This window comes from Narcine bancroftii, chromosome 10 (genome assembly GCF_036971445.1).
Source record: "Narcine bancroftii isolate sNarBan1 chromosome 10, sNarBan1.hap1, whole genome shotgun sequence".
Taxonomy (NCBI): domain Eukaryota; kingdom Metazoa; phylum Chordata; class Chondrichthyes; order Torpediniformes; family Narcinidae; genus Narcine; species Narcine bancroftii.
The window spans coordinates 3,632,547-3,659,200 of record NC_091478.1 but is presented as its reverse complement, the minus strand read 5'-3'; the positions used below and the strand labels follow the sequence as shown (position 1 = coordinate 3,659,200).

The following is a 26,654-nucleotide window of genomic DNA, read 5'->3' as shown; positions in this document are numbered from 1 at the left end:
TACTCTCATTACCCGTCTTCATCCCTCAGTCTATTTTTGTCTTTACCCACATACATATCAATTGTGATCATCTTAACTCTCATTACCCGTCTTCCTCCCTCAGTCTATTTTTGTAATTGTTCTGCAAATTTTCGTGCTTCTTCTGGATCCGAGAATAGTCTGTTTTGTTGTCCTGGAATAAATATTTTCAATACCGCTGGATGCTTTAGTATAAATTTATACCCTTTCTTCCATAAAATCGCCTTTGCTGTATTGAACTCTTTTCTCTTCTTTAGGAGTTCAAAACTTATATCTGGATAAATGAAGATTTTTTGCCCTTTATACTCCAGTGGTTTGTTGCCCTCTCTTACTTTTTCCATTGTCTTCTCCAGTACCTTTTCTCTTGTAGTATATCTTAGGAATTTTACTACAATAGAAAACCACAGAAAGCACTTTGATGCATAATTTTCTTGCTCATCTACTTTCGAACTCAACACCCTGACTATGCCCTTTTGTCATTGCAACCATCAGAGAAGTGTACAGGAGCCTGAAGACACACTCAACCCTACAAAAAGAACTTCTCCCCCTCCACCATCAGATGTTGAACAAATAATGAACCTATGGACACTACCTCACTTCTCTCCTTTCTGCCCTATATTTAAAACTATTATGTAGAGAATTGTAATTCATAATGATTTTGCACCTTGTTCTACACAATATTGCTGTTGCAAAACCACAAATTTCATGACATGTTCATAATTATAAACCTGATTCTGAACTTCAAGTGACCTTATGTGAATAACTGGAAATAATACTGGGATCATTTTTAACTGGAAATAATACTGGGATCATTTTTAACTGGAAATAATACTGGGATCATTTTTAACTGGAAATAATACTGGGATCATTTTTAACTGGAAATAATACTGGGATCATTTTTAACTGGAAATAATACTGGGATCATTTTTAACTGGAAATAATACTGGGATCATTTTTAACTGGAAATAATACTGGGATCATTTTTAACTGGAAATAATACTGGGATCATTTTTAACTGGAAATAATACTGGGATCATTTTTAACTGGAAATAATACTGGGATCATTTTTAACTGGAAATAATACTGGGATCATTTTTAACTGGAAATAATACTGGGATCATTTTTAACTGGAAATAATACTGGGATCATTTTTAACTGGAAATAATACTGGGATCATTTTTAACTGGAAATAATACTGGGATCATTTTTAACTGGAAATAATACTGGGATCATTTTTAACTGGAAATAATACTGGGATCATTTTTAACTGGAAATAATACTGGGATCATTTTTAACTGGAAATAATACTGGGATCATTTTTAACTGGAAATAATACTGGGATCATTTTTAACTGGAAATAATACTGGGATCATTTTTAGCAGCTGATTCACTTTCAGGTTTTCTTCTTTGTGAAGTTGTTCACAGGAATGATTATTTATTGTTCTTAAGATTTTATTCAAGGAGCCAGCGCTCATGCTGATAGCAAGCAAGCCGTCCAAGGAGAAGCACTGGCTCACTGCAAAGTGTCCATCAAAGTATTTCCAAGTTTGAGCATGCAAACCGTAACACAAAACCACAGGGCATGGTGATGGTCAGATGGTCACATGTTTGACGTCCAGCTCTGCCATTGGATTCAGCACCAAATCAGGCAGGGTTCAGAGCCAAGAGGCTAGACATACAGTAGGTAAACAAGATGACCACAAATGCTGGAAAACTCGAGCAACAAATAAGACAGTGAGTCAGGCAACATCCAAGGAAAGAAACCGTCAACATTTCAGGCCAAAGCCTTCTTCGTGAACAGCAAGGTTTCGCCCCAAAATGTTGACTGACTGTTGCTTTCCATGGATTCTGTCTGACCTCCTGGCTTCCTCCAGCATCTTGTATGTTGCTCCATGCATTCTGTTCATCTCATCAGGAGAAATAACTTAGGACAAGTGTGTGTTTTTTTTAAAAAAAGCTGTAATTTAATGTGGTTTTATATGTGTTTTTTTTTCTCTATTATTCACAATTTTTTTTTAAATTACATGGTTTTTCAACTGTTTTTTTTTAATGTTTTGATAATCAGAGACATTTAGAAACAATGCAAAAGGCTCACTGATGGCTTCTGCAGCTAGAGGAATTCTGCTCCTTCAGTAACTCCTGTTGCAGCAAGCCCTATAGAATGTAGGGTGCACACAATTGCCCAAGGTAACAACCACATTCATTTCATGAGAGATAAAGTACAGGCAGCCCCAACGGGATTCAACTCAATAAGTTTCAATTGGACAAATGAATATTGAAATATTTTTCATTATGATCCAGTGTAGAAACCTGCTGTTGTTACAGACACTTTCATTATTGCAGATGCAAGCAGCATCTTCTTGCTACTCCCATCAGGAAAAAGCAAGTAGTATCAGAGCCAGAACCACCAGGCTGAGGAATAGCTTCTTCCCACAGGCAGCAAGACTGCTAAAAACAACTTATTGTACTAGTTAGCTTAATATATGTACATATGTAATGTGCATACATATCTTTCGTCTCTATTTGGGCTATGGTTGTATGTGCATTTGCACTGTTCTGCACCATGGATCAGAGAACACTCCTTTGTCGTGTTGTACTGTTACAACCTGATGACAAATAAACTTGAACTTGAGTTGTCTAGGTTTTGAAACCAATTTAATAATAAACCACATATCAACACTCCACATCATTTTCAACAAGATGACTAATTCAATGCAGAAACACAAAACTACTATCATTTGGCTATCAGTGATTCTCAGCCTTTTTCTTTCCACTCACATCTCACTTTAAGTAATCCCTATGCCATCGGTACTCTGTGATTAGTCACTGGTCACGGGGGTAGTGCCAAAGGATTGGAGGGTGGCGCATGTGGTTCCGCTGTTTAAGAAAGGGTCCAAATGTAAACCTGGGAATTATAGGCCCGTGAGTCTGACATCTGTGGTGGGCAAGTTGATGGAAAGTGTTCTGAGGGATGGTATTTACAAATATTTGGAGGTACAGGGATTGATAGGGAGTAATCAGCATGGTTTTGTCAAGGGTAGATCATGCTTGACAAACCTGATTGAGTTTTTCGAGGGGGTTACAAAAAAGGTTGATGAAGGGAAAGCTGTGGATATTGTCTATTTAGACTTTAGTAAAGCTTTTGATAAACTTCCCCACAGGAGGTTAGGAAAAAAGGTGGAGGCATTAGGTATAAATGAGGAGGTAGTGAAATGGATTCAGCAATGGTTGGATGGGAGGTGTCAGAGAGTAGTGGTAGAAAATTGTTTGTCCAATTGGAGGCCGGTGACTAGTGGAGTTCCTCAGGGATCGGTCCTGGGTCCACTATTGTTTGTTATATATATTAACGATCTGGATGTAGGGGTGGAGAATTGGATAAGCAAGTTTGCGGATGATACAAAGATTGGTGGTGTGTGGACAGTGAGGAAAATTACCGTAGATTAAAAGGTGATTTAGGAAGGCTGGAGGTGTGGGCTGAGAAATGGCTGATGGAATTTAATAGATAAGTGTGAGGTGTTACATTTTGGAAAGGCAAATCAAAATAGGTCATATGCATTAAATGGTAGGCTATTGAGATGTGCAGGGCAACAAAGGGATTTAGGAGTTGTGGTAAATAGTACCCTCAAGGCTGATACTCAGGTAATGGTGTGGTGAAGAAGGCATTTGGAATGTTGGCCTTCATAAATCGGAGTATTGAATTCAAGAGTAGGGAGGTTATGATGAAATTGTACAAGGCATTGGTGAGGCCAAATTTGGAGTACTGTGTACAGTTTTGGTCACCAAATTATAGGAAAGATAAACAAAATAGAGAGAGTACAGAGAAGGTTCACAAGAATGTTGACAGGATTTCAAGGTTTGAGTTACAGGGAAAGGTTGTGCAGACTAGGGCTTTTTTCTCTGCAGCGTAGAAGATTGAGGGGGGACTTGATCGAGGTGTTTAAGATTTTAAAAGGGACAGACAGAGTAAATGTGGATAGGCTTTTTCAATTAAGAGTGGGGGAGATTCAAACTAGAGGGCATGGTTTAAGATTGAAGGGGGAAAATTATAAGGGGAACATGAGGGGAAATTTCTTTACGCAAAGGGTGGTGGGGATGTGGAATGAGCTTCCGACAGACGTGGTTGAGGCGGGATCATTGGTTACATTTAAGGAAAGACTGGATAGTTACATGGAGAGGAGAGGACTGGAGGGGTATGGACCGGGTGCTGGTCAGTGGGACTAGGAGGGTGGGGATTTGTTATGGCATGGACTAGTAGGGCCGAACTGGCCTGTTCTGTGCTATGTGATTATATGGTTATATGGTTAATTAGAATAATAACATTGAACTTTAGTAAACATAGGAAGACTAACACAGGTTGCTACATGAAATTCCTTGCAGCTTGCTGGCTGCATCTCATGTTATAACATGAAGAGCTACAAGACATGTGAATAGATACATAAATCATTTAAGTAGTCAGATTGAAAAAAGACTGAAATGCTGTTTAAACAATTCCTCTGAACAGACACATTTTGCATCTAATCACTTGGATGATTACAAGCCTACCCTAGTAATGAAGCAGGAGTTAAAGATCCATATAACTTAAGGAACAAGATTTTTTTCCTGTGATTTTCTTTCTCTCCTTCCATTCTGAAAGTACTAACTTTCAGAAGTCGATGACAGAGATGCAGCTGATAAAGGTATTGTCTTGGATGCTCTGTGTAGAGTTTGTTCATCTCCATGCAAACATGTGGGGGTACTTCAGTTTCTTCCCACAAAGCAAAGATGTGCAGGTTAGTGGGTGAATTGGCCAATGTCAGTTAGTCCCTCGTGTGCAGGTGCAAGGGAGAGCCTGGGGATAGTTGATAATAACCAGAATGGATGAATGCAAGATTCGTGAAAATAGGTCAAAAAACAAAACCTGGAGAATCCAGTGAGTGGAGTAGCATCTGCGATGGTGGTGGTGGGGGGGAAAGAATGGAGAGCCTGCATCAAGACAGAGAGTGGAGAAGGAAAACAGCCATTATAAAGAGAGCGGGAGGAGTGGTGAAGAGGATGGTTCACAGCTGGCATGTTTTCTGTGGGCTGCAGGGTTTGTTTTCGTAGTGTATTTCTCTCTGACTCTCTGACTATTTATTTGGCTGACTTACTGATATGCTTCCACTAATTTAGCTGTACAATACAAATACTGGTATTTTTAATACTTCAACCACATTTTTTTTTTATACAAGTAGGCTCAGGGTAGACTATTTAAAAATAATTCTGATTTTTCTTTAAGATGCAACTTTAGTATTAAAGCATGCCTTTGATGCTCCAACAGTGGTACCAGAGTGTATTCAAGAATACTCACTGAGAGTGAATACAATAGCAAACACACTCAAGACAAGAAGACCATGATGAGTCATAGGGTTAAACAAGAAGTCTTCAGATGCTGGAGAACTGGAACACAACACAAAAAATTGCTTCAGACACTCAGAAGATCATGCAGTATCCATGGAAAGCAATCGGCAGCCAATGTTTTGGGCTAGAATACTTCATCGGGATCTTGCAGCACAGAATACGCTCTTTGGCCCCGAAGCCCAACTGACCAAGGTCCAGTTCTATAAAATTCTGGTTCAACCATACTTGGAATATTGTGTTCAGTTCTTGTCACCAAGTACGTGGAAGCTATGGAGAAGTTGGACAAGAGATTTATCAGCACGAGGCCTGGTTTGGAGAATGGGTTATATGAGCCAAGATTAACAGCTAGGAGTTTTCTCTTTGGAGTGAAGAAGGGTGAGGGGTGATTGAATGCAGATCAACAATATTATGAGGGTTAGATAAGGTAGGCAGCATGCACCTTTTTTCTGGGGTGAGAGTTGCAAGGTGAGAAGAGAAAAGTTTAGGGGAGATGTCAGGGGGGCTTTTTTTTTTTTAAAAACCCACAGTAGTAGGCACTTGGAATGTATTGCCAGGGTCATGGTGGTACAATAGGGACTTTAAAAAGACTCTTAGATAGGTACATGGATTCACGAAAAATAAAGGGTTCTGGGTCGAAAGGAGGAAAGATTCATTTGTTGAGTAGGTTTCTATCGGTCGGCACAACATCAATGATGAAAGGTCCTGCACTGTGCTGTAATATTCTATAATCCTGGACTGCAGCATTTTTGGAGAAAGGCAAATGAATACCTAAACTCTTCACCTCATAGTGGAAGGCAGTTGATTGGTGTAGAAGGGTTCCACATGTAACTGTTTGGCTTTCAATCTGAAGGAAGCAGGTCTTAATGCTGCACATTCCCACCAAATTGAAGCAGAGGGGACAAAAAATATTTGCATTTGTAATCACATTGTACACGGTCATCATGGTCGAAGTAAAATATACAAAAATTGGTACAGAACAGCTGGTCAGATTCTAGTACAGGCCATTGTACCTGCGCCAACACTGAACGAGCTGCTCATTGTCCATGTTCCCCTTTCCAAGAATCATGTTAATTCCCTTTTGCAAATTAGCATTGAATCTGGCTCCACCACCTTTTAAGGTAACATGCAACAATTTAACAATCTTCAAATATCTTTGTGGCTTGATCATTACTTTAATGCTCTTAAATACAATTTGCCTCCCTCAAATGTAAACAAAGTGTAATATACTCTGCCTCAGAGCTTCTTGAACTCTGCAATGGCTTTGTGCTCGAAGTATTGCATGAAGGGTTTATTCTGGTCATTGCAGCGAGAGAAATGAGATTCTGAACTGATGGTGTTGCTGTGAAGTCCTCATTCTGAAACTCTGCTAGTCTTAAATAAAGAGACTGACAAATGTTTACACTTTTTTGTGATGAACCATTAAACTGTCGTTCTGGCCAATTATCGATTTGATGTTGAAGAAAGAAGCAAGGCAATGGAATATCTCAGTAAGTACTGCTCAAAGTGGAGTTGAGGTCCAAATTAAATCACAAGTGATCTTACTGAACAGGAGTGCAGGCTCAAGAGGCTGTAATGGCAAAGTCCTGCTCCTATTTCCACTTTGGGAGATTTTCAAATGAGGCTGTCATTACAGCTGAACTTGAGTCACTTGGCATTTCAGCTTTACCATGCCGTCCTATAAAAGCCACAAACTGCCTCTCAAGAGGCAGTTTTGCAAAAACAAAGAATTTTTACCATTCACCAACACATCAAATGTTATATTTCTCTGCTGGTCGGGATAATTATTCAAATGCCCCAATATATTCCATTCACATATACTGGCAGCATAGGGCATAGGAATTCAACCTGAGTGAAAGACATTTGCTGAAATTGTTTTGCATGAGAAGTCCCACAGCAGTTTAATCCAGGGGACTGGTTCGTTTCATGCGTACTAGCAGTACAGTGCACAGGTCACTCACATAGCTACAGGACCTGCCCTTTCAAGTCTGTTTCCTGGGCCTTGTTCCCCACTTCACACCTGAGGCGGCATTCAAACAATGCTGCAGCACCAAAGACAATGCCTTGCATCCTTTGGGTACTTGCAAATTATGTTCAGAGAAGGATGGAATCCAAGGTTGTATTTTCACTACCATTCTATGAGTTTATTTGCACCTTAATATAATCACAATATATTAAATATTCTCAGTGGAATATCAAGACTACAGCATGTTATGCAAATGTGAAAATACACTTACCAAATAAAAGCTCAGCTTTGTGTTCGATGCATCTTCCATACTGCATCCTTTTTATCATTTTTGACGAACATAAAAGTTGTGATGGATTATGTTATATTTTATATTGCATATAGATGTGTTTTAAAATGAGATAAATTGTGTCATATTTTTTAAGTGTAGGTCACATATAAGCATTTCAAAACAGATCTCATTTACTCAAGCCAGACAGTCCAGGCTCCGGGTGCCTTTGCAAAAAGTTTGAAGATTGCCTGTAAGGGCTTCACAAGTAGGTGTTAATTGGACATGCTGTGGAGTAATGGATGATTGTTTTGCAAAACAACAGATGAATGAATTCGGAAGATTATGCCCGGTGGCGCAGGCTGAGTGCAGTTTGCTGTCCTCAGAGTGTCATGTGGTTTTCTGTGTGTGTGAGAGAAAGAGAGAATTCAGTTCTACAGTTTGAGAGTTCAGCAGCAGCAGCTGGGACTGAAACAGGACAAGCTGGCAAGCTAGTGGAAAAACCCCATTTTGAAGATCGGTTGTGAGCTCTTAGTTCAGCCTGATCAAAGCCCTTGAAGGGGGTTGTTAGGTTAAGTTAATGGCTTGGCTTCGCGGACGAAGATTTATGGAGGGGTAATGTCCACGTCAGCTGCAGGCTCGTTTGTGGCTGACAAGTCCGACGCGGGACAGGCAGACACGGTTGCAGCGGTTGCAAGGGAAAATTGGTGGGTTGGGGTTGGGTGTTGGGTTTTTCCTCCTTTTTCTTTTGTCAGTGAGGTGGGCTCTGCGGTCTTCTTCAAAGGAGGTTGCTGCCCCCCGAACTGTGAGGCGCCAAGATGCACGGTTTGAGGCAATATCAGCCCACTGGTGATGGTCAATGTGGCAGGCACCAAGAGATTTCTTTAGGCAGTCCTTGTACCTCTTCTTTGGTGCACCTCTGTCTCGGTGGCCAGTGGAGAGCTCGCCATATAACACGATCTTGGGAAGGCGATGGTCCTCCATTCTGGAGACGTGACCTACCCAACGCAGTTGGATCTTCAGCAGCGTGGATTCGATGCTGTTGGCCTCTGCCATCTCGAGTACTTCGATGTTGGTGATGAAGTCGCTCCAATGAATGTTCATTTACATTAATGTTGCAAAAAGTGTTATTGAGAAAACAAGTCCTTTTACTCCCCCCCCCCCCCCACCACACCAGTCATGCCTATGTTCACCTCATCCAAAAATTTTCTTTAATCTCTTTTTACTTTAAAAACACAACCTAGTCCCAACAGAAAACAATTCCATCCTGGAAAAGTCTACTCAACGTTTCAGCATCATCGAACAGTTTAGCGACAGCTATACTCATTAAAATCAGGAGTAACACCAAGAGAGGTGTCAACAACACAAACTCAATTTATTCCTTGATATCTGATGATTTGCTATCCAGCAAACTGCATACTTGCAACGTCAGTCCCAGATCACATGTTCTTTGTCATATTCATTGCTATGTACAAATATGCTTGGAGGAACCCATCAAGTGTTTTTAGGCTGATCAGTTTCTTGATCATTTGTTTCAAGTGGCTTTATTGCCATGATCTTTTCCAACAGAACAATCTTCGTTTATGCAAGCTGCACAGGGTCGGCGCCCTTCACCCCAGCGAGATGCTGTGCTCTCCTTTATGGTCACAGCCATCGCTCATCGTCAGACCCCACCACCTGTTGTGTCACTAACACCCGTCGAGCGACACTAGCATCTCGCACACTAGCACCTCTCCACCCACCCCCGGCCATTTCACTAGTGTCGCTTGATGCAACAAAAGCAGGACCCTCATCTCCTACATCAGAGGGGCAGATAATGTTAAAGCTCATAGGCAGGTAGGTCCCAGCAACCAACAGCAACCCCCCACCCCGACCCCAAGCGAGTTTATGAGCGTTCTACTGTGCCCCCCCCCGCCCCCCACCATTCATCTGGCGCTGACCCTGAAGCTGCACTGATTCAAAAATTATTACTGCTTGTAAAGTTGAATGGAAGAAGGTCATTAGCTAAGATAATTTCCTTTCATTGTGTGTTTCTGAATGCGATTAACTACTGGACCAGTCAAGAGTATTTCTACTCTCCAAGCTGCAGCACCATTTAAGCCCCAAACATTTGTAATTATTTTTTTAGAGATACAGTGTAATATGTCTTTGCAGCCCAAGAACCCACGCTGCCAAAATTAACCCATGTTACCTACTAACCCTTTATGTCTTTGAAATGTAGGAGCAAAGCCACGCAGACACGGGAAGAAAGCACAAACTCTTTACATTCTACCCTGGGTCTTTCATACAGCAATAATCCCCAGAGTAAATAAATTGAATCTTCCCATTGTCAGGAGGGTATCTGGATTTTTTTTTTAAAAAACTTCATTAACTTTACATAAGCTATTTTCCCACTGGCATCCAGTTAATTGCCCACACATCATCCAAGAATAGGAAGCAGTTTATGCTGTTTCCACTGGGCCACCTTTAACCAGGACATACATGACTGCTTTTCCACTGAACACACTCATCTCCAGGGATCAGAGAGTCTACCTTCAAATGGAACGGATGGAAGTTGTCCTTTTTCCACTGGTTTAGTCAGCAGGACGCCGGGGATATGAGTCGCGGTAGAGGCAGTCAATCCCCGACACGCTTGGACGTCATTTGATGCCGGCATGCTGACTGTTTCCCTTTTACCCTTAACCGGTAATTCCCTGCTCATTCCTGGGACAAGGTGCCAGTGGAAAAAGGGCTGATGACAGTTAACTGTGTAAAAAAAATCAGATGCAAGACATTAATAATTCATATCCAGAACATTAACTCAGTATGACTTCAAGCAAATCTGGTAGCAGCATCAAGGGCTTCTTCCTCCACTTTGGCTGCTGTTAATTTTTCCAGGATTGATATCCTGCATATTCAAATCTAAAGAATAGCTACTATCAACACAATAAATCTTACAAACAGGAATTGTTGTCAATATCATAACACATATGATTCAACAAACATAAATACCTTTCCAAAGCTCCCTTTCCCAATTGCACGCAGTATTTGAAAGTGGTCAAAATTCACTGCAAAAGAAACAAAGATTTGAATGTCATTATAGTTAAAATTGCAACACTATTCTCATGCCAGAATATCAATTTTCTCAACAGAAATCTATTTCTTTTAGCACTGGAGATATTACATCATCAGTTGTCAGCGGGATTGAGAGAGTTAAAAACTTTATCGCTATTAGGTATATAAATCGCAGTCACATTAACTGCCCACTTTTTAGCTGTAGCATGAATATTCCAAGACCTTTGAAAATTTATATTGAGTGTGTGCCAGAAAGGCACTCAGTTTCTGATAGAATTAGTCCTTACTGTAACAGATAGATTGATGGTATTAGTTTCTTTAACTACCTCATTTCACATTCCCTGAGCATGTGCACTGTGTTAGCTGGCATTACATATTAAATAAAATAAATGGATGATAACCACAGAAAATACAAAATTGAGAAGACATGAGTTGAAGCAATTGTAGGGAATTTTAGAGAGAAAAATAATACTGCTGTATTACAACAGTTTAAAATTTCCAACTCTAATGGAGATTTAAACCACACAATTTGTTGATTAAAATTAAATAGAATTTTTAAAATCTAAAAAAGAAATAGCTTTAATGTTTCAAACCACATGAATTCCTTCAGAATTCTTGTGCTGAATTCTTTGCTCCTGCATTTCACAAACTAGTACATGGAGATGAAATGTTCCTTTCCTTCTGTTCTCCTTACTTGATTGTATTGGTTTTGGAGGAGGTTCACCAGGTTGATTCCAGAGTTGATGGGGTTGGCCTATGAGGAGAGATTGAGTCGTCTGGGACTGTACTCACTGGAATTTAGAAGATTGAGAGGGAATCTTAGAACCATTTAAAATGATGAAAGGCATAGATAAAAAATATGAAAGTTGTTTCCATTGGTAGGGGAAAACAGAATTAGGAGACATAGCCTCAAGGTTCAGGGGAGTAGATTTAGAACAGAGATGAGCCAGAACTGCTTTTCCCAGAGGGCGGTGAATCTGTGGAATTCAATGCCCATTGAAATAGTGGAGGCGACCTCAGTAAATGTACTTAAAACAAGGATAGATAGATTTTAACATTGAATTCAGGGATATAGGGAAAAGGCAAAAAGGCAGGTATTTGGAGATGAGCCTGTCATCGGATCAGCCATGATCGCACTAAATGGAGGAACAGGCTTGATGAGCTGGACGGCCAACTCCTGGTCTTACTTCTTATGTTCAGAGCAATATGGGCCAAATGCAGGCAAATGGGACTCGCTTGGGTTGGCAACTTTATCGAGAAGGACAAGTTGGGCAAAAAGATCCATGACTCGATGCCGAACTCATTAAAATGTCACATGTTCTCCTGTTTTACCATAAGATTAATCCAATGAGTGAGTCAAATACAAAGAATGATTGGTAAAGATGTTAGTCGAGGAATACATAGATTTTCTGAGAACCACATAGTTATAACTAAATTACTGTGTCAATTTGTCAAGTGTTTTAGCCTTTATGTAGAATCCCACACACGCCTATTAAAATGCAAATATGTGCAAATACTGTACTCCAATTTAGAAGCAGTTAATTTTGCAACTTCCTGATCTTTATTAATCCTCACATTTTGAAGTATTAGTTCAAAACCATTATAACAAAAACAAGTACACAAAAATACTTTGGGTGTGGAAAAAAAACTCAACTACCCATAACTGCCATTAAAGCACCATTATGTTTGTATGTTCCAGATCCGCAGGCAAATGAATACTTGGAATGAATAACCCATTAAACCATAAAAATAAACAGGGAAAGGAGACAATATGGGCCCCTTCAAACCACCTCCAACAGTCTTCAAGGACAAGCTGGTTGAAAAATAAAAAATTTTTTTAAAAAAAGGACAAGCTGGTTTAGCTTCATACAGCCCTATATTCTTGGCTACCTTTAGCATCCAGAAACCTTCAAATTTTTTTTAACTCTATTTTGAATGCAATCATTAATGTAGCCTCTTGTGCACTCCAAGAAAGCAAATTCAAAAGATTTGCCACTTTCCTATTGAGAAAACTTTTAATTTCAGCCCAAATTTCACATCCTTCATTTTGACACTATGGATCTTGGTTCTGGACTTCTAACATGCACCAAAAAAATGGAGGCTGTAATGGCAGTGACCCAGGGGGAGCAGAGAGAGACTCAGCACTGCGCTTCAAGTTCCAGCTGCCAATGGCTCTGTGGAGGCTTTAAAAAGCACGTTAAAGGAGCCGATAGTATTTTAATTTAAATCCTGCAACCACAGAGGTCTGTGCCCAAGATGGCAGAACCTGTGCTGGTCAGCATACCACAAGGGGTTGCAGATTCCAGGGGAACAGCAGATGGGGGCAGGGCACCAGACACAGGGAGAACACCCCCGGTTGAGAAGGTGAAGCATGGGAGATTACCCCATAAGGCAAATGTCCAAGACAGCAGACCAGCAAGGGGCTCAGTGGATGAAGCACCCACACAGCCTGCAGGTGGCTGCCAACACATGGTCAAAAGACTCACAAAGGCTGCGGACAGCTGATGACTTGCAGTTGAACAACCCACACAGGTTGAAGACTGACTCATGGGAACTTGGTAAAAGAACAAGGATTCGCAAGGGTGGAGGGCAAGAAGGGCCCCCGAAAGGCCTCAGGCACTTCCTGATCGAATTGGAGATTTTGGATCTGGAGCTAAAGTTGCCAATGGTTTGGACAGGACTGTGCAGCTGCAGAAATTCTGGAGGTGAATCTACAAATACTCAGTGTCTCTGAAGGGACACCCTTTTGCTTTTCTCTCTCTTATTGTTAGGGGTGCTGGGCAATGCTCATGGCGACTCTTTCCCGTACGGCAGACATTGAAGTACATCATGCATATTCCATTTTTATGTATTATTACCTAATCAAAGGAACCTTGAAGCAGAGGAGTTCTCCAAAAATGTTGTACAATTCAACAATGTCACCTCTCTTCTATTATCTACAAAAAAGAGGCACCTGTCTATTAAAGTTCTCCTCAAATAACACCAGCCACTTTAGGGATCAGTCTGATGAACATCTGTTATACTCCCTCTAAAACAAATAGTAAAAGCCCTGATATCCAGGGATTGGTAGATGCTGGATAAATAATTTTTCCTGTTGCTTGAAATTGTGTTGGGGAACTAATTTTAAACATTTATATTTTCTGCAAATTTTTTTGCTGGTTGCTTAAATTCTGGATAACAGAGGTTTTACTCTATATACATTTTTGGACGAGGGGATAAAGTTAAGACAATATTTCAGATTTGGTCCCTCATAATTAAAGACATCTTTAGTTTGGTTCAAATCCTTGAGCAAAAAAAAAAATGCCAACATATAATTTGCTCTCCTAATTGAGCGCTACACTTGTGTGTCTGCCTGAAAGATTAAACCATGATTGCATGTAAAAACAAATCATTTTCCAAATTTGTGGTGGATTCTGAAGACTTGGGGTTGGCAATGAGAGAAGTCTTCATGGGTGGGAGAAAGGTTTGATCACTGCCACTCCGTTTACATTTTATTTTCTGGTCTCACAACCAACCATTTGGCACCAGTGTGCAATGAGAATCCATGGGATGACGTTCCAGAACTGGTATTTGAAGCTGCACTGCACACGTGATTTTAATGGGATTTAGAATTGGCAACCAGGGGAAGAATGCAGTCATGCAACACAGACATTGCCATGGTTCTTTGATCCTTCACTGAAAATGCTACTAGGGTCTGTAAACAACTTAAGAAAACTCCAGAAAGCCGTAGAGTGCTATTACAGAGGAAAACAGTACAAGTTGATTGGAACATTTGCCTTGATATAACACCAGAAACAAAGAAGCTGAGCCAGATGAAGGAAGAGAATGTGAGACAATGACACATTTGGCTATATCCCCATTATGCATAACACACCAATCACCTCAGTCTTCTCAAGTCTACATGAACTTGCCCGACAGCTTCCTTCTTTGCATATTCTCACTTCCCAATCTCTCCCCCCACCATTGACACTTATCCTTATTCAATTATCTTGTTCTCCTTCATTGACACTCTCAATAAATGTCCTCCAACATCTAGCATATGTTCATTTATCTCTTTTCTCCCTCTGTGCAGAAGCAAGTGAAGAGGTAACATTGCTAGAAGTGTGCCTAAAAAGTGAGGATTTCCAAATGACTTGATGCTAAGATTAATTTCCATTAGGTACATCATAGCCTTTTACACACATCATTCCAATTACAGTAAAATCGCCATTATCCGGCACCTCAGGGATTGCAGTTCCCAGAAGTGTGAATTTTCCAATTGACTGAGACTCACTCTTACAATCCCCAACTAATACACCTGCATTCAAAGTACACTATATAAAAGACAAAAAGTGCAAATTGTAAAATAATTTGTGAAGTATTGTAGTCTTTAATTATGTAAAGTTCACTTTAATCAAGCAATTTCCATAACGTACAAAATTTAAATTCAAAACCTGTCCAGTGACGCTGTAACAGTTTTGCACTAACAGCTACTCTAACCATGCTGACGTCATAATTAAACGCCCCCCCCCCCCCACCAAGTTTACAGATGAAGTCTTACTAATATACCCAATATTAATAAAGATAAAGACTCTTACTTGACAGAGATAGAAAGACACTTTGGAAGAGTTGCCCCAGCAGCAAGCAGCATTGACCAGCTCTTCATCCTGGTGTCCCGGTCAGGCCATTGGCACAGACTGACTCACCTCTGGGCCATTGTCCTGGTCAGACCCTAGGCACAACTTGAATCACCTCCACACCAATGTCCCAGTCAGGTCCTCAGCGCATCTTCCTTTAAATTTGAACCCACTTGTAAGCAGTGTTGTGCTAACCATGTGTCTGTCCCTCAAGTTTAAAGATAAAGCCTTACTTATATACCTAATAATATATTAATAAAGACTGTCACTAGGCAGGGCTAGGGAGAGTCTCCCCAACAGCGAGTGGCATTGGCCGGCTCTTCATCCTGGGCACCGCTGTTATATTCAAACACATTATTGAAATTTTATTGAAACAGCTGCTGCGGGCAGGGCATGATCGGGGCGCTCTGTTGGCTGAATGTTTGCTCCCAAGGGGTTGTGTGTTGCTTCAGAGAACATTTAGTTTTACAATTTCCAGCTTTAATTTAAACTTTTATTTAAACCATTATATTTTTTTTTTTTTTTTTTTTGCCGGTTGCTTGAGTTTCTTGTTGATTGAATGTGGATAATGGGGATTTTATTATATTTTAGATTAACAACACTTTCAGCTTTTGCATTTCATATTTCCTTTTTCAGTTCCCTGTTTTCTCCCAGTAATTAGATTTTATTCCTTTTCCTCAACCAATGCTTCTCCTAAACTATCAGCAACTGCTATGTCCTGTATCTCAGTCCCAAGGTGCCCTTGTTTCTTTTCTCTCGCGCTCTTCCTACACTGAAAGCAATGATGTAGGGAAAAAATAAAATCACTTCACTCTCCAAACCCCTCACCCACTGCAACTAATTTTCTCACTTTTCCAGATCTTTCATCACATTGAAACATCAACTGCTTCTCTCTCCACAGATGCTGTTTGACTCACAAAGCGTTTCTGGCAAGTTCCCTGCTTTTATTTGCTTATTCAATGTCCTTATTTAATATACTGTATTCTCCAAGGTGGCTGTGACACCAATTTTCTCTATCTACCCCATCGCAGATTTCTTCTCTCTGCCCTCCCTCTTCCTCTGTACCTTAAACTTAGTTTTACTTCTAAAATATTCCAGTTCTGATAAGTAATTAACCTGAGATGTAGCCATTTTATTTCCAAAGAAGCAGTCTGATCTGCTGAGTATTCAGAGCACTTTTTTTTTTTAATTTCAGATTTCCAGCATTCTCAGAGGTATATTTTTGAAAAATCTTGCTTTGCATCTGACCAAGAATCATTTGAATTTTGTTGATCCACCAAATGACATTTAATTCTCCATTTCTTTGGTGGTGAATATATAATCCTCTGGATTTTTCCTTTTCAAGAAAATCTCAAAACAAACCTTTAGCATTCTTCCTAATGGCCAGAAGTACAGTGATCGCAACTGCAGCACATGATTAGTCTTACTTTGTTGCACTGGTATAAAATTTCATGGCCACCACAATGTGAACAAATATGTTCATTGTATAGTACAGTATACCTTAATTAATACACACTGATTTTTTTTTTTAAATACACACAGCACAGTAACAGGCTCTTCTGGCCCACAAGCCCATGCTCCCAAATGCCTCAATTAACCTAGGACTCTGGAACATTTTTGAAGGGTGGAAGGAAACTGGAGCACCCAGAGGAAACCCATACAATCACAAGGAAAATGAACAGACTTGCACAGTCACTGCCAGATTCAAATCCAAGTTGCTGGTGTTATAATAGCATTGCACTAACCACTACATTAATTGTGCCGCCTTATGTAAAATATAACATACTACAAAACCCCTAGTATCCAGCACTTATGGGAATTAATAGATGCCGGAAAAGGAAATTTTCTGGTTGGTTAAAAATTTGTGTTGCGTGATTGCCAAACTGTGAGGTGCACCAATTTTGAAATTCCATAGTTTTTACCTATTTATTTTTCATAATTTATTATGGTGGTTATTTAAATTCAAGATAACTGGGGTTTTATTGTACAATGCAAAATTAAAGCTTTAATTTTGAGATGATTGCAATGATTCATACAAGCTTTCTCTTCCTCCCCAATTCATTTTCAGATAGCATTATTGTTCATTCCTAATTACCTCTGAAAAGGTGGCGATGACCTGCCTCTTTGAATCTCAGTGCCACTAGGCTTTAATGCAGAGATGAAGGACAAGAGATGCATTTCCAAATCAGGACAGGTATACATCTTGGGAGGAAGTCAGTGTTCAATGGTACAAACTGGCAGCAGAGGTAATGAGCTTGTCAATTTCTGACTCAATAACTTCACAACTAATGCCCATCACAACTCATACCCCTCCTTCTCCTACCAAATACAATGCCTGGCAAAACTGTTGACATTACACACTGATACCTTTGCTTCATTATCTATCATATACAAAGTATTATTTAATCTCATAAAAAGCAACCACATCCTACAGTATACTGCTGCCATTTATTTTGACTGTGTTGGGGAGATAGTAAGAGGGAACAATCTTATCAATTTCCCACACTTTCTTAGACTGAAGGCTCCAGTCATGGCAAGTACTTTTTAAAGCAGGATCCACTTTGAAACTTCATATAAAATACAAGCTAGGAAAATGATGATCAAATAAACACACACGTTTCAAGACTCTCTTCTAGTTTGTCAAAGACATAGCTGGAATAATAATTTTGCCAACTATTTGAGGCAGCAATATTACAGTGGTACAAAGGATCATGTCCTTTTTGAAAAGCTTTAAGTACTGATCCAGCTCGCAAATTTCCATTAATGCCAGACCATAGACTTAAATGCATGAAAAGCACATCTGCTTACACTTCCCAGTTTTGCAACATCATACCTGTAATGAGCAATTGACTCCAAATGTACCCCATTTGGGGTCTTGCCATCAATACAACCCTAAATATCTGCTTCAGGAAATTGCTCTGTCATTTAAACACTTCTTGCAGTATCTTACTAAAATGAGCATATTCAGAAATACAAGTAGATAGATCACTCAGTGGGGTACCGCATTAACCGGATACATGCTGTAATGGGACACCATTTGATTTGATTTCTGAAAGGTTAACTTCACCCTCACGGCTTTACACACACAACTCACCTATATCACACATCACCAAATATTTAACCCCAAAGTCCCAATTTATAAGTGGTTTGTTGCATTTAATACAGCATCTGTCATCATGGCAATTATAGATGCTGTTGACAGCAGGTGCAATGAAATAACCAGGTCCATACACAAGGAAGAGGTAAAGCAGGCAAAACCTGCCTTGCTGCACAGTGACCCATCTACCAAGATTAAGAAAACTTGCCAATGTTTGACCTATTCACAAAACGCAGGATAAATCCAATCTAGCTCATCATTGTCCAAACTGTCAACTCTCAATCCTCAGCAAGGAAGCTGCTGTTATAAGTGTCATCAAACACCTCTTGTCCACCAATGAGCTGCTCAACGAAACACAATTTGGGCTTCATCATGATCATTTGCAGACCTTGTCATAGCCTTGGGCCCAACATGGACTAAAGACTGAAATTCCATGAGTGAGGTGAAAGAGTCCTGCCCCACACATGAAAGCAACAAGGTGGCTTGGTAAAACTAGAATCAATAAGAATCAGAATTCTCCAACTATAGGGGTATTATGTCCCACAAAGGAAAATGACTCTCTTGTTTGAGGTCAATCATCCTAGCCCCAGTCCTTTACTGCAAGGCATTCTCAGGACAGTGTCCTGGCCCAACCATCCATAGCTGCTTTATCAATTACCTTTCTTTCATTCAAAGATCAGAAGTTGGGATCTTCGCTGACTATTGCATAATGTCTGATTCCATTCATCATTTCTCAGCAAATATAGTAGCCAATACCTGCATGCTGCAAGACCAAGACAATATTCAGGCAAGGGCTGATGAAGAGACAAATAACATCCATGCCTCAAAAGTGGAAGACAATGCCTGTCTCCAAAAAAAACCAAACCACATACTCTCAACATTCAGTGGCATTACCATGCCAAATCCTTCAAGTTCTTTGGAATAAATAATTCTAAAGACCTGCAAAACATCAGAGATGCAACCAGACCTATCACACAAACAGAAAAATAAGCAATACATATGCAGATCTAGTACTATTATATACAAATAAATAAATAATGTTTCCAGAAAACATGAGTCTCAGATGGTCAGTGTGAGCAGTTCCTTTGGTCGTGCAGTGTTCTCACCGTCTGTGGGAAGAAGCTGTTCCTCAGCCTGGTGGTGCTGGCTCTGATACACTTGTATCTCTTCCCCAACAGGAGCCACTGAAAAATGCTGTGGGCAGGGCAGAAGGGGGTCCTCAACAGGCCTTTTCACACTGCTGGCCGAGCAGTGATCCTACTTGGACCTGGTGAAATCCTAAGGAATTCAGGACCTCCCGAGCCTTTCACACCTCAGTCCAAATTCCCAGGAATTTTCCCCCAACCAATAATGCATTACGCACTCACATAAGATTAAGTCAACTTCCCATCTGTCAGTCACTCCCTTCCTCCCCTAGCCATCCACTCCCACAATCCCTCCTCCAGCCATCCATCAGTCAGTTGTCCACGCCCCTCCCCCATGCTTCGGGGCCACTTCGGCAAATCACGACAGCAGCACAATGCGGGATGAATAGCCGTCTTTGTTTACCATAATCCCTCACGCAGCTGGAACCACTCTGGAAAATACAGAATGAGAACGGCTATTCAGCCCACATTGTGCTGCTGTCGAGATGCCCCGAAGCGGCCCGTTGTTGTCAGGAGGTAAGAATCTCGTCATTTTAATCACCTACCTTGTGCAGCAGACAAGCACGGTTATCACAAGGCTTTCCTGGCTTGGCCATTTTACCTTTCACAGCGCAGGGAGAGGGTGGTCTGGGAAAATTTCCCGGGTCCATGGCTAGGGCCACGGATTCATTTAAAATTCCTGGGCCGACCTTTTCACACTGCAGGTTCACGGGAGGGTTCCAAGTAAAATTTCCTGGGAATCTTCATTTTACACTGCAGGGCGAAAAGGCCGAGTGATTTTGCATACTGTCTGGAGACAACAATCCTGGTAGATCATATCGATTGGGTGGCGGGGGGTGGTGTGGGGTGGAGGGAGAGGGACTCCAGTCATCCTCAGTTCCATGGAAGGTAGACAGTGTGGCAAAGAAGATACTTGGAATGCTCGCCTTCTTTGGACAGGGCACTAGAACTGTTACAATGGCCCAAGTCATTGGTGAAACCCCACTTGGAATATTGCGTGCAGTTTCTGTCATCGAACAATCGGAAAGATATCATCAAGCCAGGTTCAGAAACCATTCACAAGACTATTACTGGGACCAGTACGATTTAATTACAATAGGCTTGGTAATTTTTTTTAAAATTTAGACATATAGCCTGGAAACAGGCCATTTCAGCCCATGAGTCCAATTTACATCCTATTAACCGAAACAGGCCATTTCAGCCCATGAGCCCAATTTACATCCTATTAACCGACACCCACGGTAGGCTGGGACTTTTCTCTCTTGAGCCTAGCATTCTAAAGTTGAACCTCTGAGGTTTATAAAATCATGAAGGGCACAGACAAGGTGAATAGCCATCATCTTTCTCCAAGGATAAAGAAATTAAAATTAGCAGGCAGAGAATTAATGTGAGAGGGTAAAGGTTTAAGGGACCAGAGGGACATCTTCTTTATACAAGTAGTGGTGGGTATATTTAATGAACTGCAGAAGAAATGGTCGAAGTGGAGGCAATTGTGATGTTCAAAAGTCATGACAGGTTCGTGGATAGGAAAAATTCAGAGGGATGTAGGCCAAATGCAACTGGAACTTGTTTGGCCAGCATGGTCACAATGACTGAAGGGCCTGTTCCATGTCATAGAACTGAACCGAAAGGTAAAAATTTGGTTCTGGAGACACATCTAGATGAGTCTGCAAACTTGGCTTATTGTGCTTCCTGGGAGGATCACCACTTTCATTTAAATTTTGGTGGAGACTGCAATCAGAAGCTAAACAGTCTGCTGGAGGAACTCAGTGGGTCGAGCCACAGGAGAAATAAGAAAGGGAGAGGTTTTGGGCTGGTGCCTTGGTGCTTATTTTTTCTTGTATTTTGGATAACTCTTCCCAAGCACCTCAAGTCTCTTGTAAAGAAATGCAGAGTGCGAAAATGATGTTTCTGCAGCTAGTGATCTGTCCTATTTTCTCACTTTGACAGTTCTGGTTTTTTTTCCTCTCTGCCATCTATGTGTGTCAGAGTTTTGCAGCATGGAAACAGGTTTCTCGGTCCAACATGCTGACTAGGTTTGTCCCACTTGCCAGTGCATTGGCCCATTCCCATTTGAACTTTTTCTATCCATATAACTATCTAAAGTTCTTTCAAATGTTGTAACTGGACCTGCCTCAACTACTTGCTCTGGCTGCTTGTTCAACAGACCACCACCTTGTTTTGTAAAGATGCCACTCCAGTCATTTTTAAATCTTTGCCATCTCAGAAATATCTGGCTTCTTGTTTTAGACTCTCTTCCCCTGAAAATAAACTGTGTACTTACCTTACAGGTATACCCCATTTTACAAACACTCGCTTTACAAAAATTCGCTTTTACAAAAGGATTTGAATGGGTTTTTCGCTTTTATGAGAATAGCCTTAAATAGCAGTGAATGGGTATTTGCTTTACGCCATTTCAATCTACGAAAGGTTTCATAGAAACACTCTAGTTTTGTAAAGTGGGGTATCTCATCTTTTTGTATAATTCGATCAGGTGCCTGTTCAGCCTAATATGCTCCAGGGAGAAAAGACACAGCGAATACACCCTCTCCTGATAATTCAAGCCCTCCAGTCCCAGTAACATTCTTGTGAATCTTTTCTTCATCCTTTCCAACTTACCCTCCTGACGGCTGTTACTAAAGTTTTGCACAAGAGCTCAGCGATCCTCTCTGCCACTTCTATGGTCCTTTGATTGACCTCCAATCCAATGCTCTCTAGCAACCGTAACACATTGTGATGCAGCCATCCAGGATGCTCTTGATAGAACTCCTGTAGAAAGTTGGCATGATGGTGGTCAGTAGCCTTACCTGTCTCAATCTTCTCAGGAAGTGCAGTTGCTTTTGCAGCTTCCTTACAAGTGTTGTGTATCCAGGTTGGGTCACTTCTTAAGTGGGCTCAGAAGAGCTTGGTGCTCTCTACTCTCTCCAATACTGACCTATTAATGTGTGGTGGAAGGTGGTTATCCCTGGTCTTCTTGAAGCCAACAATCAATCATCTTTGTCTTGTTCACATTGACACTCAGGGTGTTTTTCTCGCACCATTTCACAAGATTTTCCACCTCTTCTCTGTAGTGGAACTCAATGTTGCCCATGAGGCCAACTACTCTTGTGTTATCAGCAAATTTAATGACCATTGAAGCTATATCTGGCATTGCAGTCATGGGTCAGTGGCGTGAACAGGAGCAGGCTGACCAAACAGCTCAGTGCTCAGGGTGACGGTGATCAATGTTTTACTGCCAACTCAGACAGACTGTGATCTTTCTGTTAGGTAGTCCAGAATCCGGTTACCAAGAGAGGTGTTGAGTCCCAGCGAGGACAACTTCTCCACCAGCTGGTGTATGAGGCATCATTCTCCAGGTAGGTCAGGATGAAGTGGAGGGACAAGGGTATAGCATCATCAGTGGAACGATCCCATCTATAGGCAATTTAAATAGGCCTTGTGTCTCTTGGCGATAAGCTTCAATGCATTCCATCACTAGACGCTCAAAGCATTTCATCATAGAGGTCAGTGCCACTTGGCGGTAGTCATTCAGGCCTATTACTGTCGCTCTCTTTGGTACCAGAATTATGGTTCCAGTCTTCAAACTCACAGGGACAATAAACTGCTGCAGTAATGTGCTGTAGATTTCCTTAAGGTCCTCTGTCAGCTGGTCTACAAAGTCCTTCAGTACCAGACCAGGTATGTTGCCTGGTCCCACTGCCTCGTGTGGGTTTACCTTGGATAGGGTTCTCATTACCTTGGCCATTGCTATAAAGGGGGGAGATTTCTTCAGCATTAGCTTGTTCATCTCAACAAACTGTACAGAGAAGATGATCAGTCTGTGCAGAAGTAGTTGGTCTTTGACTCAAAGTTCAGATTTCTTGTCAGAGGACATACATGACATCACATACCACTCTGCTTCTTTCTCCTGCCACTTTTTGGTAGTCCAGAAAACAGTACACATGTCAGCAAAATGACTGCGCAAAGAAAAAGAAAAGCAATAAAGGCAAAATAAGAGATCTTAACTGAGTCTCTCATTGAGTTTGTTGTTGAGGAGTCTGATGGTGGAGGGGGAGCAGCTGGTCCTGAACCTGGCGGGGGGAGTCTTGTGGCACCGACACCTTTTTCCTGATGGCAGCAGCGAGAACAGAGTATGTGCTGGCTGGTGTGGATCCTTGATGATTGCTGCTGCCCTCCAACAGCAGAGTTCCCTGTAGATGTACTCAAAGGTGGGGAGGGGTTTGCCTCTGACACCCTGAGCTGTGTCCACCACCATTTGCAGGGCTTTCGCTCAAAGGTATTGATGCCCCCATACCACACCATGATACTGTGATGCAAGGTTGTCTTGTGGTCGGTTATAGTTTTGATCCCTTGCCACGTGTGCCTTGTGGTGCTGGTGTTGCACAGCCATCCATGGATCTTCTGAGCCTTCTGGATTGCATGGAAGAATTCAGCCCTGTGATATGACCTGGACAAGTCTATGTGCACTGCTCTGCCCTCCTCAGTCTTCCTGCTCACCTCTTCAAAAAAACTAAAATTTCTGAGATGATTTTTCACACAAAGACATGCTGACTTTACTAAATTGGTCCCTGCCTATCCAAATGTTGATAGATCTTGTCCCTCAGAATCCTCCAGTAAGTTTCCCACCACGAATGTTAGGCTCACCGCCTGTAGTTTCTAGGTTTGTCTTTGCAGCCCTTAACTATAGACTCAACTTACCCACACTCCTGCTTTCCATCACCTTAGTTGTGGCTAACGTGAGGAATTGTGTAAAAGAGCAGGAAGGATTGAGATATGCTTCAACTTGTTCACAGCCTTGGACTACTTATCAGCAACTTAATGGACTTTAATTATGTGCATAACGGTCACGACTTGTATGTATAATGGCTGCAGAGGAATTGTCAGTGCTATCCTGAGCTGATCAAGACAGAGATGCTCAAGACCAATACAGGGCAGGCCTGCAGCATGAGATGCAGTTTCTTCCCTTGCTTCTCTCAATAATGAATACACTTAGTCAGGTCCTGAGTTTAATCTCTGAACCAGCTTTAGGACTGTTGTTACATCAAAGACCAGCAATAGAAATTTATCAAGACAATATTTTTAAATACAATATTTTATTAATAATTACTAATAATAACATCTTACTTAAATCTAAACTTCATCAAATATATGAGAGAGAGAGAGAGAGAGAGAGAATTACTCAAACCATTACAACTTAGGCACCATTCTGGAAAGTCAATTCAGAGTTTAATCTTAGAAATCCTGTGTTGAAACTCAGACTTTTAAACTGACGTTCAGAAGTAATGATGAAGTTGATGAGACACTGAATGATCAGACTGCTCAAAACTCACGAATCCTTGAAATGTTCTTTCATACAAATGATTTTCACAACTTCCCTCTTCCTTGCACAGGGGAAACAAAATATGCGAGTTTGACGATGCTTCCAAAGACCCAGGCAAGGGTTAAACAAAATGCATCAGAGTGGTCATGATCCAATGAAGCAATCCTCCGCTTCTTTTACTCCATTATGGGTCAATCAAAATGACAAGGAGAAACAGCAGAAGTATGCATTTCATACAAAGTCACTTCACTTCTGTGTGGGTCAAAATCACTTGCTGATCAATACTGAAAACTTGTTTCTTTAAGAGCCTTAAACACATGACTTATAATCATATGACCTGTAAATGGTTTTTCTTGAATAAACACCATTGTTCTGGGTTCTTAGTTAAGAGCATCTTTTATTTTTAGTTTGGATTCAATGGTGCTAGGCTGTCTGGAAAATGTCATGACATCTGCAAATGTTTTGCACCCTGAACCAATCCCCAAAGTAACACTCAAAGAAAAGCAGAAGCTTGCAACGCTTGCAGAAGGTGGTCAAGGTTAGCTTTGCCAAGTCAACCACTAGCTATTCTAAGAACAGTTGATGATCCATTTAATCAATGCTGTTAGAGACTTTGCTCTGTGCATTAAGCTGTGAAAGGTTAACGCAGAGAGAGTGTTAGTTCAGGAACTTCAGGGGATGAGTTGTAAAATGGGAGCGCTGAATTCATGCCATCACACACTAAAGGATGTCACAATCCACCTACTCATCCTTCATCAACATGATGCTCCAGTTGATTCATATCACAAATGTGGATGACATCATCCTGGAAACAGAGTCCTAAAGAAAAAATGGTCCACAGTAAAATTTGTTCACCATGTTAACAATGGACTGACTGTCGGCAGGGCTGTCAATGCCCCCCATTCTGCGCACACAATCGTACACACGCTGATACAGGCATTGCAATTTCACTCAAACATAATTCAAAAGAAACAGATGAAATCATCCTGTGAATCATGGCTTTCTTGCACACATTTAATGTAAACTGTGGCTCTCAAATGAAAAGCATTGCACAGGAACGAACAATATGCTCCTTTGAAAGAGCTTCGACAATCAGAACCTCAGAAAGCTTTGATCAAAAATTAATTTTGATTTTATTTTAAAATAGACTTTCTTCTCCAAAAATAAATTCTCCAATTGGCCTGTCAGATGAGTATTGCTGGCAAGTTGGATGTCAGTATTGCCATAATGGGTGTTCTGGCCCCTGTGAATTTAGGGCTAGGTCCTTTGTTCCCATATTTGGGGTGCAAATGAACATCCAGTGGAAACTATAGTTGAATAAAAGTGTTATTGCCACAGATCCCTGCATGGTTTGAGCACAGATTTTATTCAAGTTCTTTTCCTGGCTTGTATTGTTGCAAACTGGGGTTGCTAACTGTACTTCAGGATTGTTTGGATTTTCAGATCACAGATTGAGAGACAAATTAGAGGAGACCCTGCCAATCTTTCTGGTAGAACCCAAGTTCAAATGCCACATGAAACAGCAACAATCCAAAATGTGCACAAACTTCAACAGAAATCTCTTCCAAAATGTAGAGATCAACTTGCATTCTTGCTTTTCCGTCTCTACCAGCCATTCGCAATGGGGCCATACCGAGGGTCACAGCACATTTAAAGAAAGGACAGCCCAAGGTGCAGAGGGGGTAGGAGAGAAGTACACATGAAACCAATTAAACTGGACTGTTTCACAGAGAAGGGGCCCATAAATCGTGAACAGAGTCTTAAGGGGGCCATAGCCAAAAAAAAGGTTACAAATTT

The 26,654-nt window shown here is 41.0% G+C and overlaps 1 protein-coding gene and 1 long non-coding RNA gene across 14 annotated transcripts in view; one reads left to right on the top strand and one right to left on the bottom strand.

Moving 5' to 3' along the window:
- Positions 1 to 12,491, top strand: part of LOC138744089 (uncharacterized) — a 33,685-nt gene extending 21,194 nt beyond the window's left edge. For 2 of the 4 annotated variants that reach the window (XR_011345270.1, XR_011345274.1), the window contains exon 4: positions 12,379 to 12,491. This is a non-coding gene — a long non-coding RNA (uncharacterized lncRNA). Of the gene's footprint in view, positions 1 to 5,314; positions 5,610 to 12,378 lie in introns of those variants that run through there. The other 2 variants (XR_011345268.1, XR_011345271.1) reach the window with 1 other exon arrangement.
- LOC138744086 (serine/threonine-protein kinase 32C) overlaps positions 1 to 26,654 on the bottom strand; it is a 207,999-nt gene that overhangs the window by 117,283 nt on the left and 64,062 nt on the right. For 8 of the 10 annotated variants that reach the window (XM_069899608.1, XM_069899614.1, XM_069899616.1 and 5 more), the window contains one exon: positions 10,617 to 10,672. Coding sequence is in view for 5 of the 10 variants with exons in the window: in XM_069899605.1 (XP_069755706.1) it covers positions 10,617 to 10,672 (56 nt within the window). In the remaining 5 variants the exon portion in view is untranslated. Of the gene's footprint in view, positions 1 to 10,616; positions 10,673 to 13,537; positions 13,616 to 15,256; positions 15,320 to 26,654 lie in introns of those variants that run through there. The other 2 variants (XM_069899609.1, XM_069899615.1) reach the window with 2 other exon arrangements.